At 46.3% G+C, this 13,066-nt stretch overlaps 1 protein-coding gene across 1 annotated transcript in view; it reads left to right on the forward strand.

The window, feature by feature from the left end:
* LOC122552576 (guanylate-binding protein 1-like) overlaps positions 1-13,066 on the forward strand; it is a 60,131-nt gene that overhangs the window by 18,589 nt on the left and 28,476 nt on the right. Inside the window, 1 exon segment of the mRNA XM_043695288.1 lies at positions 7,165-7,292. Coding sequence (XP_043551223.1) covers positions 7,165-7,292 — 128 coding nt within the window.

The following is a 13,066-nucleotide window of genomic DNA, read 5'->3' on the forward strand; positions in this document are numbered from 1 at the left end:
CCCTTAGTTTGTTTCTTCCTCCTTGGAATGAATTTCTGTTTTTCCTTCTAAATTACTCCCAGAAGCCTTGCCACTACTTTTTCTTCTAATTTCAAACCTATACTTTATTCGTAAAACATATCTTTATATACATACATAGTCATGAACCCAGTTCAGTTCTGTATGTAAGGAATAAAACTAACATTGGAGTTTGACTCTATTCAAACAAACCAAAGGCATTTCTTATTTGATCCAGACTATATTTATATGCGTTGAGGCACTAGGGGGAGTCTGATAACTGAATGGACTCCCATGTACCTTCAGCAGGAAGACCTTAGACATTGGCCTTTCCCCACTGCTCCTTGGCAGCAGCTGCCCCAAGATTTAGTGCGTCCCTCAGCACGTACTCCTGGACCTTGGAATGTTCAGGGCCAACTCATTGCTTAGGAAGACCAACAAGTTACCGACAAACCAAAGGGCATCTTTCACCAAGTTGATGGTCCTCCAGTTGATGCTTGTCTCGGCGTGCGCACAGTTCATTTTTATCAAGATGGATTATTTTTTGACCAGTAAAGGAATTAAGGGTGAGAGTGAGAGGGCGGGTAAGTGAAGCTGAGGCCATGAAAAGATCAGCCATGATCTTATTGAATGGTGGAGCGGGATCAAAGACCCAGTTGGCCTACTCCTGCTTCTGTTTCTTATATCCCTCTGAACAGACCTTAGAGCAGAGAGTCCCGTGTCACAGAGCTGCTCGGGATGAACCTTCACACCAACCAGTGCATCTTCCTCTAGACTTCCTTTACAAAGGTGCACTCCAGCAGGAGATGTGTGATAATCCACGAACCCCCACCCCCCACAGCCACTTTGAGGGCAACGTGTGGTGGTGCAGACTGACCAGGCGTATATGAAGGATCTGATGGCAGTGTCAGATCCACCAGCCAAGCAATGTCTTGTTGACAGGTGATACGGAATGGTCCAACTACTTGGGGCGTTCCATTTTAGTGAGGCTACTCCCATCCTTCGCAACACTGGGGACATCCCCTGAAGTATCTTTTTTTTTATATACTTTATTCATAAAATAATTTGATGGTCTGTACAGTTGGTCATGCCATACATATGTAAACATGTACATACAGAGATCAGAATTTATCATTTTTATACAGGTCTGTACATTTTTCCAATCATATGCCCATATAATTAGCTGAGGCGTCAGCAGAGCCCAAATGACTGCATGGGCCCCCTGTTCTTCTTTAGGCAGGCAGACTTTACAATAGTTCTGTTAATGTTAATGTTCAAGTTCCATGAGTTGTTGATCCTCCAGGCACAGTTGATGTTCGTCTCGGTGTGCGTCTCAGAGAACAGGCCGTAGAGCTCGGAGTCCCGTGTCATGGCGCTGCTCGGGACGAACCTCGACAGACACCACTGCATTCCTCTCCAGACTTCTTCTGCATTGGCACATTCCAGAAGGAGGTGTGTGACCGTCTTGTCCCCCCCGCAGCCGCTTTGAGGGCAGCGTGTGGTGCGGCTGAGAGTCCTGGCGTCCATAAAGGATCTCACAGGCAGAGCCCTTCTCACCACCAGCCAAGCTGTCTTGGTGCTTGTTGGAAAGTTCTGGTGATGAGGCATTCTGCCAAATGGCTTTGACAGTCTGCTCAGGGAACCGCTCGATAGGATCCGCCCTCTCCTTTTCCCGAAGGGTCTCAAGGACACTACGTGCTGACCACTTCCAGATGGACTTGTGGTCCACGAAGGACAGGTGATACGAAACACTCCAACTACTCGGAGCGTTCCGCGGCAGCGAGGCCAGGCCCATCCTTCGCAACACCAGGGACAGGTAGAACCTCAGTACGTAGTGACACTTGGTGTTTGCGTACCGGGGATCCACGCACAGCTTGATGCAGCCACACACAAACATGGCCATCAGGGTGAGGGTGGCATTGGGTGTATTTTTTCCCCCGTTGCCCAGATCTTTAGACAGCGAGTCCCTTTGGACCCGGTCCATCTTTGACCTCCATATAAACTGGAAGATGGCCCGGGTGACTGCAGCGGCACAGGTTCTGGGAATAGGCCAGACCTGTGCCACGTATAATAGCAATGACAGTGCCTCACACCTGATGACCAGGTTTTTTCCCATGATGGAGAGTGACCGTAGCTTCCATCTACCCAGTTTCTGCCTCACTTTGCTGATACGCTCCTCCCAAGACCCGACGCACGCCCCAGCCCCCCCGAACCAAATACCCAGCACCTTCAGGTGGTTGGTCCTGAAGGTGAAGGGGATCGAGGATTGGTCGGCCCAGTTCCTGAAGAGCATGGCCTCGCTCTTGCCTCGGTTTACCTTGGCCCCCGAGGCCCGTTCGAACTGGTCACATATGCACATGAGTCTGTGCACAGATAGTGGATCCGAGCAGAAAACGGCGACATCATCCATGTACAGGGAGGCCTTAACCTGCAGGCCCCCGCTGCCAGGAATAGTCACCCCTCTCAGGCTCGCATCCTTCCTGATGGACTCGGCAAATGGCTCTATGCAGCACACAAACAAGGCAGGAGAGAGAGGGCAGCCCTGCCTGACTCCAGATCTGACTGGGAAGCTATCTGATTCCCACCCATTGATTGAGACTGCACTGACAATGTTGGTGTAGAGCAGTCTGATCCAATTGCAGATTCCCTCCCCAAAGCCCATTTTGGAAAGAACATCTCTCATGTACCTGTGTGATATCCTGTCAAAGGCTTTCTCCTGGTCCAGGCTGATCAGGCAGGTGTCCAACCCTCTGTCCTGCACGTAGGCGATCGTATCCCTGAGGTGTGCGAGACTCTCAGCGATCTTCCTGCCGGGAAAACACAGGTTTGGTCGGGGTGAATCACCGACCCAGAGCAGACCTGACCCGGTTGGCGATTACCTTTGACAGAATTTTGTAATCCGCATTCAACAGTGAGAGTATCCCCTGAAGTATCCCCCTTTCTCCTCAAGTACCTTCAGTAGAAGCTACCTTCATGAAGCAGGGCGAGTCGACTGGCACTGTCCCTGCACCTTCTTCACTGTCAGCCTGACTGTATTGTGGGTCTGGAAATGTGTTGCTGGAAAAGTGCAGCAGGTCGGGCAGCATCCAGGGAACAGGAGAATCGACGTTTCGGGCATAAGCCCTTCTTCAGGACCCTGGTCTGAGAATCAGGCACTAGCCCAGGTTATAGCTCTGGTTGGCTGCTCACTGAATGGGTGTTAGGCCAATATAGCAAAGTAAACACCAATTGCAACTCAGTTAAACTGACAATCCACCACGTTCTGCTCTCAATCACAATCCAGAAAATTTCAACTGGTCTTTTAGTTTGTAACCTGTAAACATTTCCCCTATTTTCCTTCAACCTGAATGTAACCAATAATAGTCCAATTCGTTGCACACACCAAACCATAAGGTTTGTGATATGACTCTTTTGTGCTGTGCCCCTTATCCTGGGCTTCCATTTATCCCATTGGATTCTCCCATTCTCCGCCAAATTCCCCAAACTATATATTCACTCAGACTGTGTCTAGCTCAGGATGTGATCTCTCCTTCTTGACTGTGTGAAGCATTCCACTTGGACTTTGAGAAATCAAATCCATTCACTCAGCCTCTTCCTGTCCCCCATTCTCACAAACTTTCTCCAACCAGGTCCCCACTGTCCCCATACTCAGAGGTTTCTTTGTCCTCTCTCTCTGAATCCCTGATTCAGTTTCTTCATCATAATATTTGTCATCTCCCTCCTGAAACTCCCTTTAAACTGTGGAAAATCATCAAGCTGAGAGTTAATCAAACAATTTCTTCACAGAACATTTTCACTCTCTTTAAAACCATTTCTAGATCACAATCTCTTCCACCATGATGTAATGTGCTCAAGGAACTAGAAAGACTCTCTACATGGAGATGAACTTTGCAAGTTCCTGAATAATGTGGGTAACCATGGGGGAAAGAAGGTGAGATTCTGAAAGTCAAGGCAATAATAGAATAAAATCCCTACAGTTTGGGGACAGGCCATTCGGCCGAACAAGTCCACACTGACCCTCTGAACAGCACCCAGCCCTAACCAAGCCCCCTTCCTTATCCTTACAACCCTGCATTTCCTATGGTTAACCCACTGAACCGACTTATCCCTGGACACTATGGCCACTCCATCTAACCTGCATATCTTTATCCTGTGGGAGGAAACCCATGGGGAGGATGTGTAAACTCCACACAGTCACCTGGGGGTGGAATCAAACCTGGGGTCCCTGGTGCTGTGAGACAGTAGTGCTAGCCCCCTTGCCGCCCTCATCAGATTTTATAGTGAAGGCTTTAACACTGAGATGAAAATCTCGCTCATGAGGAGTGAGGTACTTATTTGTACCCATTTACAGCTCATCATTACCAACTATCACCGCTATGCTGATTGTTTATTCTTCCATATGGGAGAGAGGAATTGGCCTGCAACAGTTTCCCACAGTGAAACCAGAGCGTTACTCTGCCAGGTGTAGCTAACTGGTCTTTTCATAAAGTCTTCATCTTCACCAACATCCATGGGTGGCACGGTGGCAGAGTGGTTAGCACTGCTGCCTCACAGTGTCAGAGACCCGGGTTCAATTCCTCAGGCGACTCTCTGTGTGGAGTTTGCACATTCTCCCCGTGTCTGTGTGGGTTTGCTCCAGTTTCCTCCCACAATCCAAAAATGTGCAGGTTAGGTGAATTGGCCAGGCTAAATTGCCCGTAGTGTTGGGTGAAGGGGTAAATGTAGGGGAATGGATCTGGGTGGGTTACACTTCGGCGGGTCGGTGTGGACTTGTTGGGCCGAAGGGCCTGTTTCCACACTGTAACTAATCTAATCTAATAATCCCTCAACCTCTCTGGGAATGCTCCAAGGAAACCGAGCTGTCTACTTGGTCCATACAATAGGGCATCAGTGGGATACCAGTCTCCCAGAATCAGTCTCATAGCTGACCCCCCACTCACTGAGAATACACTTCTGAAGTTTGCATTTCACTGCTCACTTTGCATCCTGACACCCCCATCTCCCACTCCTCAACAGGGGGCCTCTCAGCTTGATTCACTTGCTCTCTTTGCGCTCACTCACTTACTGTTTGCTTGGAGACTATCACCGCTATGCTGATTGTTTATTCTTCCATGTGGGAGAGAGGAATTGGCCTGCAACAGTTTCCCACAGTGAAACCAGAGCGTTACTCTGCCAGGTGTAGCTAACTGGTCTTTTTATAAAGTCTTCATCTTCACCAACATCCATGGGTGGCACGGTGGCACAGTGGTTAGCACTGCTGCTTCATTGAGAGCCTGTAGATTTACTGCACCTCTGCCTTGGCTCACCTTTTAGCACAGAGCCCAGCAGCTTGTTATACCTGCTCACCCTCCACATCCTGGGTATAGACAGGTTACTATCCAGCATAGTGTTATCTCATTGGAAAACCTAGAGTGTATGTGAGTGACATTCTTGGAGTAGAAAGGGCGAGGAAGCCTCTCAGTGACCTGTGTACATTTCTCTGTGGGTATCTGGTTACCCAGTGATACCATCCTGGCTCCATGTAACAGGACAGTAGTTCAGTGTGGACTGATGGTCTTTTCACAGGAGGAGAGGGAATAAGTTCTGCAATAAGGCTCGAACCTGCACATGTTAAGAATCAGGAGAAAGTGAGGACTGCAGATGCTGGAGGTGAGAGTCGAGAGTGTGTTGCTGGAAAATCTCCTGTCCCTCAGATGCTGTCTGACATGCTGTGCTTTTCCAGCACCACACTCGCGACAGGTTAAGAATCAGTTGACAGCAGTGGGAATGGGACAGCAGCAAAGCAGAGCCCAATGCAGATTGTTGGGTTGCCTGAACATGGAGCTTTTTGGTGTCTCCAATTGAGCAGCCATGATCCTGTCCAGCTCCTCATCGCTGCTGAGCACATGATTACACAAGAGTGGTGCCACAGAAGTGTGGTGCATCCCTAATAATGTGAGCAGGCTGAGGTTGTGAGAGAACTCCCTGCAGCTCTACATGAAGCGGAACTCTGCATGAAACTCCCTGAAACTGACACTGAGCCAATTTCTTGTGAAATTGCATCGTGAAACCAATGTCCCTGTCCTCATGGTGAACAATCCATACATTTATACAAAGAAGTTAGCATTATTCCCATCTCCAGGTCAACTTTCCCTTGACCACGCCATCATGAACAATTGTGTAAAACCCTGTGATCTTCCTGTGCTACATAAATAGAACTGTTTTCTTCCTTTCCTCTTGCTTTATTTCTATCTGCTTTGTCCCATTTTCTCTGTTCAATCTCTCTGCTGACCCTCTTCTTCATAACTAACCATCTCCTTAAATCCATCTTCTCCTGGGTCTCGACTTCCCTACACCTGTCTACCATTCCAATGGTGGGGCAGTCCCTGATCAGAGAAACTGTTCTGTTTCAAAACCATCATGAGCCTGAAACATTAACCCTGGCCCCCTCCTCCCAGACACTGTCAGACTTGCTGAGGTTTGATGTTTTTTTCTCTGGTTTCCATTGTCTGGAATATCCTGCTGCTGTGTCGAAGTTGTCAGGAGTGGCTCCTCCTGGATGTCAATCCAAATCTCACAGCCAGCCTCCCCTGTCCTGAACAGCCTGGAGCAAGGTTTGAAAACTCCTCAAGTATGTCCCAAATTCTCACTCCGAATATCCTGTTCTCACTGACTACAACAATAACACAGCTATTCAACTGATCAAAGCAACCAGCATATGTCTATTTGGATGGTACTGATTCAGGAGAATTGCTGTTGAGGGGCATGAGCATCTAGCTGAACTGGAAAGTGAGAGCTTTATTTTAAAATCCCATCTGGAAGATTCTGTGTGAAAGGCCATCATTCCTGTCGGAGTGTACATCCCAGTCTAGGTGCTGGGTATAAACAGGAGACAGTGAGGACTGCAGATGCTGGAGATCAGAGTTGAAAAGTGTGGCACTGGAAAAGCACAGCAGGTCAGGCAGCATCCAAGGAACAGGAGAGTCAATGTTTTGAGCATAAAGCCTTTCATCTGTGCTTGAAATGTCAACCCTCCTGCTCTTCAGATGCTGCCTGACCTGCTGTGTTATTCCAGCATCACACTTCATCGATGCTGTGTATAAACACTTTCCCCAAAAAGCAAGATGTTATTCACTGAATAAACTTTACACTGAATAACACGGGTGATTATTTATTTGGTTTCACCAGGGTTTCAAGTTGGAGGCAGCATACAGTCAGAGACAAAGGGAATCTGGATGTGGTGTCTCCCACATCCCCAGAAGAAAGTTTGCTGCCTGCTGCTGCTGGACACTGATGGGCTTGGAGATGTGGGAAAGGTAAAACTGTTTCTTTTCACAGCCACATGAAGAACAGCATTAACACATGGAATGTCCTGTTAATGAATGGTCATCCATTCCCTGGGCAGGAATACGATCAGTCAGGGCCTGTATTCACTATGTTCAGACAATGAGGACAGTGCACCTGAATTTGCTCCATTATTCCCATTCCAGAGCCCACACCATTGCTCGGACTAAAGGCTATTTAAATACTCCGGGTGGACAGCCATGTCATTGCAAACACTGGGGGATGCCTGACTCTGGGTAAGGTGAGGAAAAGTGATCAGGTAATTTTGAAAAGTGCGATTCCTTCATGGAATTGATCAAAAGCAAGTCAGACATTCACAGTTTCAATGTAATTCTTCATCAATACAGTGAATGCCTCTGGATAACAGGATTGTACAGGGCTCTTATTGAATTAGAGATATTGTGTATTGCCAAAGCTGTGTATAATACCCCTTTTTATAGAGTTCTATTCCATGATCTGTGCTGAGATACCCCATACCTCCCTGTTCCTGGGAAACATTTGTTGGTACTCTCTCCATGACCAGATCATTGTTCCTCAGATAAGGAAACCAGAATCCACGTCCCTTGGATAGATGCAGCGAGGTACCTCTGCTCTTTTACTCGAATCCTCTCACTTGGAAGGCCAATATACCACTAGCCTCCTTCACTACCTGCTGCACCCATGTGCTTACTTTCAGTGACTGATGTACAAGGACACCCAGGACTCTGCATATTCCCCTGCCTCAGTTTGTAGTCATTCAGATAATAAGTTGCCTTCCTGTTTTTGTTCCCAAAGTGGATATCCTCATATTTATCCCCATTATAATGTATTTGCCACTCCCTCAGCTTGTCCAAATCACTTGAATCTCTACATTGTCCTCACAGCTCACCCTCCCACCCAGCTTTGTCATCTGTAAACTTGGAGAGATTAAATTTTGGGTGACTCCATGAAAAGAGCAAGCTGAAGTTGTGAGTATGGACAATGCTTCATCAAGGTTTTGATGAAGAGTCAACTAGACTCCAAACGTTAGCATGCTGTCCCTCTGTGGATGCTGCCTGACCTGCTGTGATCTCTGGCAAATAGTTTTGTTCACTCAAGTCATGTGGACATCGTTGGCTGGGCCAGCATCTGCTGCTTGTCCCTAGTTGCTCCTTGAGCTGCCATCTTGAATTACTGCAGTCCATCTGCTGGAGATAGTCCCACAATGCCCTTAGGGAGGGAATTCCAGGGTTTGACCCAGTCACACTGATGGAACAGCGATAAATTTCCAAGTCAGGATGGTAAGTAGCTTGGAGGGGAACTTGAAGGAGGTGGAGTTCCCATGTATCTGCTTCTTCTAGATGGGATTGGTCATGGGTTTGGAAGGTGCTACCTGAGGATCTTTGCTGAATTTCTGAAATGTATCTTGGGAATAATACACTCTGCTACCACTGAGTGTCAGTATTGGGGAGGCTGGATAGAATAATAAGAGATGTACAGCATGGAAACAGACCCTTTAGTCCAATTTGTCCATGCCAACCATCAATCCTAAATTAATCTAGTTCCATTGCCAAACCCTTCCTACTCATACACTCATCCAGAAGCCTCTTAAATGGTACCAGTCTTCACAACTACCTCTGGAGTTCATTCCATACATGCATCACCTTCTGCGGAAAAAATGTATCTATTAGATCCCTTCAAATCTTTCCCCTCCCATCTTAAGCCGGTGACCTCGAGTTTTGGACTCCCCTACCTGGGGAAAAAACTTGGCTATTCACTCTATCCATGTCCTTCATGATTTTATAAACTTCTGTAAGGTCATTCCTCAGCCTCTGACTGTTTGTGGATGTGGTGCCAGTCAAATGGGCTACTTTGTCCTGGATGGTGTCAAGCTTTTTGAGTGTTGTTGGAGCTGCCCCCATCCATGCGAGTGGGGAGTATTCCATCACACTCCTGACTTGTGCCTTGTGGATAGTGGATAGGCTTTGGGAAGTCAGAAGGTGAGTTATTCATTGCAATATTCCCATTCTCCGAACTGATCTTGCAGAGACAGGACATACGACTAATCCAGTTTCTGATCTGAGAAATGGTAATCCCCAGGATGTTGATCGTGGAGGATTCAGTCCCATTGAATGTTGTCAGTGATGGTAAGATTGTATCTTGTTTGAGATGGTTATTGCCTGGAATTATATAGCATGAATGTTACTTGCCACTTGTCAGCCCAAGTTTCAATATTGTCTGGATATTGTCACACTTAGGATAAAAAGAGGAAAAGAAATCAGAAAAGGAACAGACTGTGGTAAAATGCAACTGTAGACTGGTTATTCAAGGGCAAGTAGCAAATAGGGCCACAGTCCAAGGAAAAAATACAATGATTAAAAATGGGATAAAAACAAGCTTAAAGACTATCTGTCTGAATGCACGAAACATTAGGAATATGATCGATGAACTAATGATACAACTTGTAGTAAATGGATATGATCTCATAGCCCTTATGGAGACGTGATTACAAGGAGATCAGACTGAGATCTGAACATTCAGGGATGTTTGATCTTTTGGAAAGACAGGAGGGATGGAAATGCTTGTGGGATAGCACTATTGGTGAAGGATGAAATGAGGATAGCTGTGAGAGTTGATTGAGCCGCAGGTAATATAGAGTCCATTTGGATAGAGGTAAATAACACTAAGAACAAGAAGACATTTGTTGACATATGTATGGAGCCTCAAACAATAACCACAAGTTCGTAGGATGTAGCAGCAGAATTAGACCATTCAGCCCATCAATTCTGCTCTACTATTCAATCATGGCTGATACGTTTCTCAATTCCATTCTCCTGCTTTCTCCCCACAATGCTTGATGCCCTTACTCATCAAGAGCCTATTTATCTCTGTCTTAAACACATCAATAACTTGACCCCCACAGCTTTCTGTGGCCATGAGTTCCATAGAGTCACCTCTGGCTGAAGACATTCCTCCTTATTTCGGTTCTAGATGGTCATCCCTTCACCCTGAGGCTGCACCCTTGGGTCCTAGTTTCTCCTACCTGTGGAAACACTGTATCCAGGTCTCTCAGTATCCTGTGAATTTAAATGATATTCCCCTCTCAACCTTCCAAACACAGCTTCCTCTGAACCCCTTCCAACATAAGCACATACTGCTATAGATACGGGGCCAAAAACTGCTCACAATATTCCAAACTCCAATAGTCTTACTAGAGCCTTGTCCAGCCTCAGCAGTCCATCTCTGCTCAAATTTCCCTTCCTAGCTGCCGACTGAACCACATCTTAACCTGAAGAGAATTCTGAACTAAGCAGCTGAGGTGGGGGAGTCTAGAACTAGAGGGCACAGGTTCAAGGTGAGATGGGATAGATATAAAAGAGACCTAAAGGGCAACGTTTTCACATAGAGGGTGGTATGTGTATTGAATGAGCTGCCAGAGGAAGTTGTGGAGACCAATACAATTGCAACATTTAAGAGTCATTTGGATGGGTATATGAATAGGAAGGGTTTGGATGGATATGGGCCGGGTGCTGGCAGGTGGGACTAGATTGGGTTGGAATATCTGGGTTGGCATAGACGGGTTGGACCGAAGGGTCTGTTTCTGTGCTGTACATCTCTACGAATCTAAGACTTCCAAGTCCCTTTATAGTTCAGATTTCCAAAGCCTTTCCCCATTTATGAAATAGTCTGCACCTCTATTCTTCATACCAAATTGTGTAATCTCACATTTTCCCACATTGTATTCCATCTGTCACGTCTTTGCCCCATCTCCGAGCCTGTCCAAGTCCTTCTGCAGCCTCTGGTGTCCTCAACATGATTTGTCTCTCCACCAATCTTTGTGTCACCTGAAAACTTAGCAACAATTGCCTCAGTTCCTTTTTCCAGATCATGAATATGTAATGTGAATAGATGTAGTCCCAGTACTGACCCCTACAGAACTCCACTAGTCACCAGCTGCTGTTGTGAAAAAGGCCCCTTTGTCCTGACTCACTGCCTTCTGCCAGACAACTAACCCTGTCTCCATGCCAGTCCCACAGGGTCTAATACCACGGGCTCTTATCTTTACTTTGCAGCTGCCTATGTGACACTTTGTCAAAGGCCTTCTGGAAATCCAAACAGAGCACACCAACTGTCTCTTCTTTAGCTAACTTACTCAGTATTTTTCATTCATTGGATGAAGGTGTCATTGGCTAGGCCAGTATTTATTGCCCAGAGAGCAGTTAAGAGTCAACCACGTTGCTGTGGGTCTGGTGTCACATGTAGGCCAGACCAGATAAGGATGGCAGTTTCCTTCCCTGAAGGAACCAGATGGATTTTTCGAACAATCAACAACAGGTTAGATCTCATGGAATACAGGGAGTGGCTCGAATGTAGAAGACAGAGGGTGATGGTGGCAAGTTGCTTTTCGGATTGGAGGTCCATGGGGAGTAGTGTACCACAAGGATCGGTGCTGGGTCCACTGCTTTTCATCATTTATATAAATGTTTTTGGATGTGAACATAGGAGGTATAGTTAGTAAGTTTGCAGATGACACCAAAATTGGAGGTGTAGTGGACAGCGAAGAAAGTTACCTCAGATTACAATGGCATCTTAATCAGAAGAGCCAATGGGCTGAGGAGTGGCAGATAGAGTTTAATTTAGATAAATGTGAGGCCTGCATTCTGGAAAGGCAAATTAGAGCAGGACTCCTACCCTTAATGGTAAGGTCTGAGCTGAACAGAGACCTTGAAATGCAGGTTCATTGTTCCTTGGAAGTAGAGTCGCAGGTAGATAGGATAGTGAAGAAGGTGTTTGGTATGCTTTCCTTTATTGGTCAGAGCATTGAGTAAAGGAGTTGGGAGGTGATGTTGCGTCTGCACAGGACTTTGGTTAGGCTGCTTTTGAAATATTGCATGCAGTTCTGGTCTCCTTCCTACTGGAAGGATGTTGTGAAACTTGAAATGGTTCAGAAAAGATTTACAAGGATGTTGCCAGAATTGGAGGATTTGAACTATAGGGAGAGAATGTATAGGCTGGGACTGTTTTCCCTGGACCATCGGAAGCTGAGGATGACCTTATAGAGGTTTATAAAATCATGAGGGGCATGGATAGGGTAAATAGAGAAAGTCTTTTCCCTGGGGTGGGGGAGACCAGAACGAGAAGTCATAGGCTTAGGATGAGAGGGAAAAGATATAGAAGATACCTAAGGGGCAATTGTTTCATGCAGAGTGTAGTGTGTGAATGAAATGAGCTGCCAGATGAAGTGGTGGAGGTGAGTGCAATTACAGCATTTAAAAGGCATTCGGATGGGTATATGAATAGGAAGGGTTTAAGAGGGATATGGGCCAAGTGCTGGCAATTGGGACTAGATTAGATTAGCATTACTGGGCAGCATGGATGAGTTGGACTGAAGGGTCTGTTTCTGTGCTGTATATCTCCATGACACTATAATAACAGATAATTGCCATCATTAAACTCCCAACTCCAGATTCTTATTGCATTCAAATTTCACTGAATGCCAATGTGGACTTCAACAGGGTTCCCAGAACAGCACCTGGGTCTCTGGATTAATAGTTCAGTGATAAGATCACTAGGCTCTCACCTCCCTAGTTAGCTCCTCAAAGAATTTCAACACATTTGTCAAACATCACCACTCTTGACGAAGCTGTGCTGACTTCACCCCATTTTACCATAACTGGCCAATAGTTTCCTGCATTCTGCCTCCCCCACTTCTTCAACAGGATTGTTACATTAACCATTTTTCAGTCCTCTGGGCCCTTCTGTGACTTCAGTGATTCCTGAAAGTTCC

This window comes from Chiloscyllium plagiosum, chromosome 9, assembly GCF_004010195.1.
Source record: "Chiloscyllium plagiosum isolate BGI_BamShark_2017 chromosome 9, ASM401019v2, whole genome shotgun sequence".
In the NCBI taxonomy this organism is placed as follows: Eukaryota; Metazoa; Chordata; class Chondrichthyes; order Orectolobiformes; family Hemiscylliidae; genus Chiloscyllium; species Chiloscyllium plagiosum.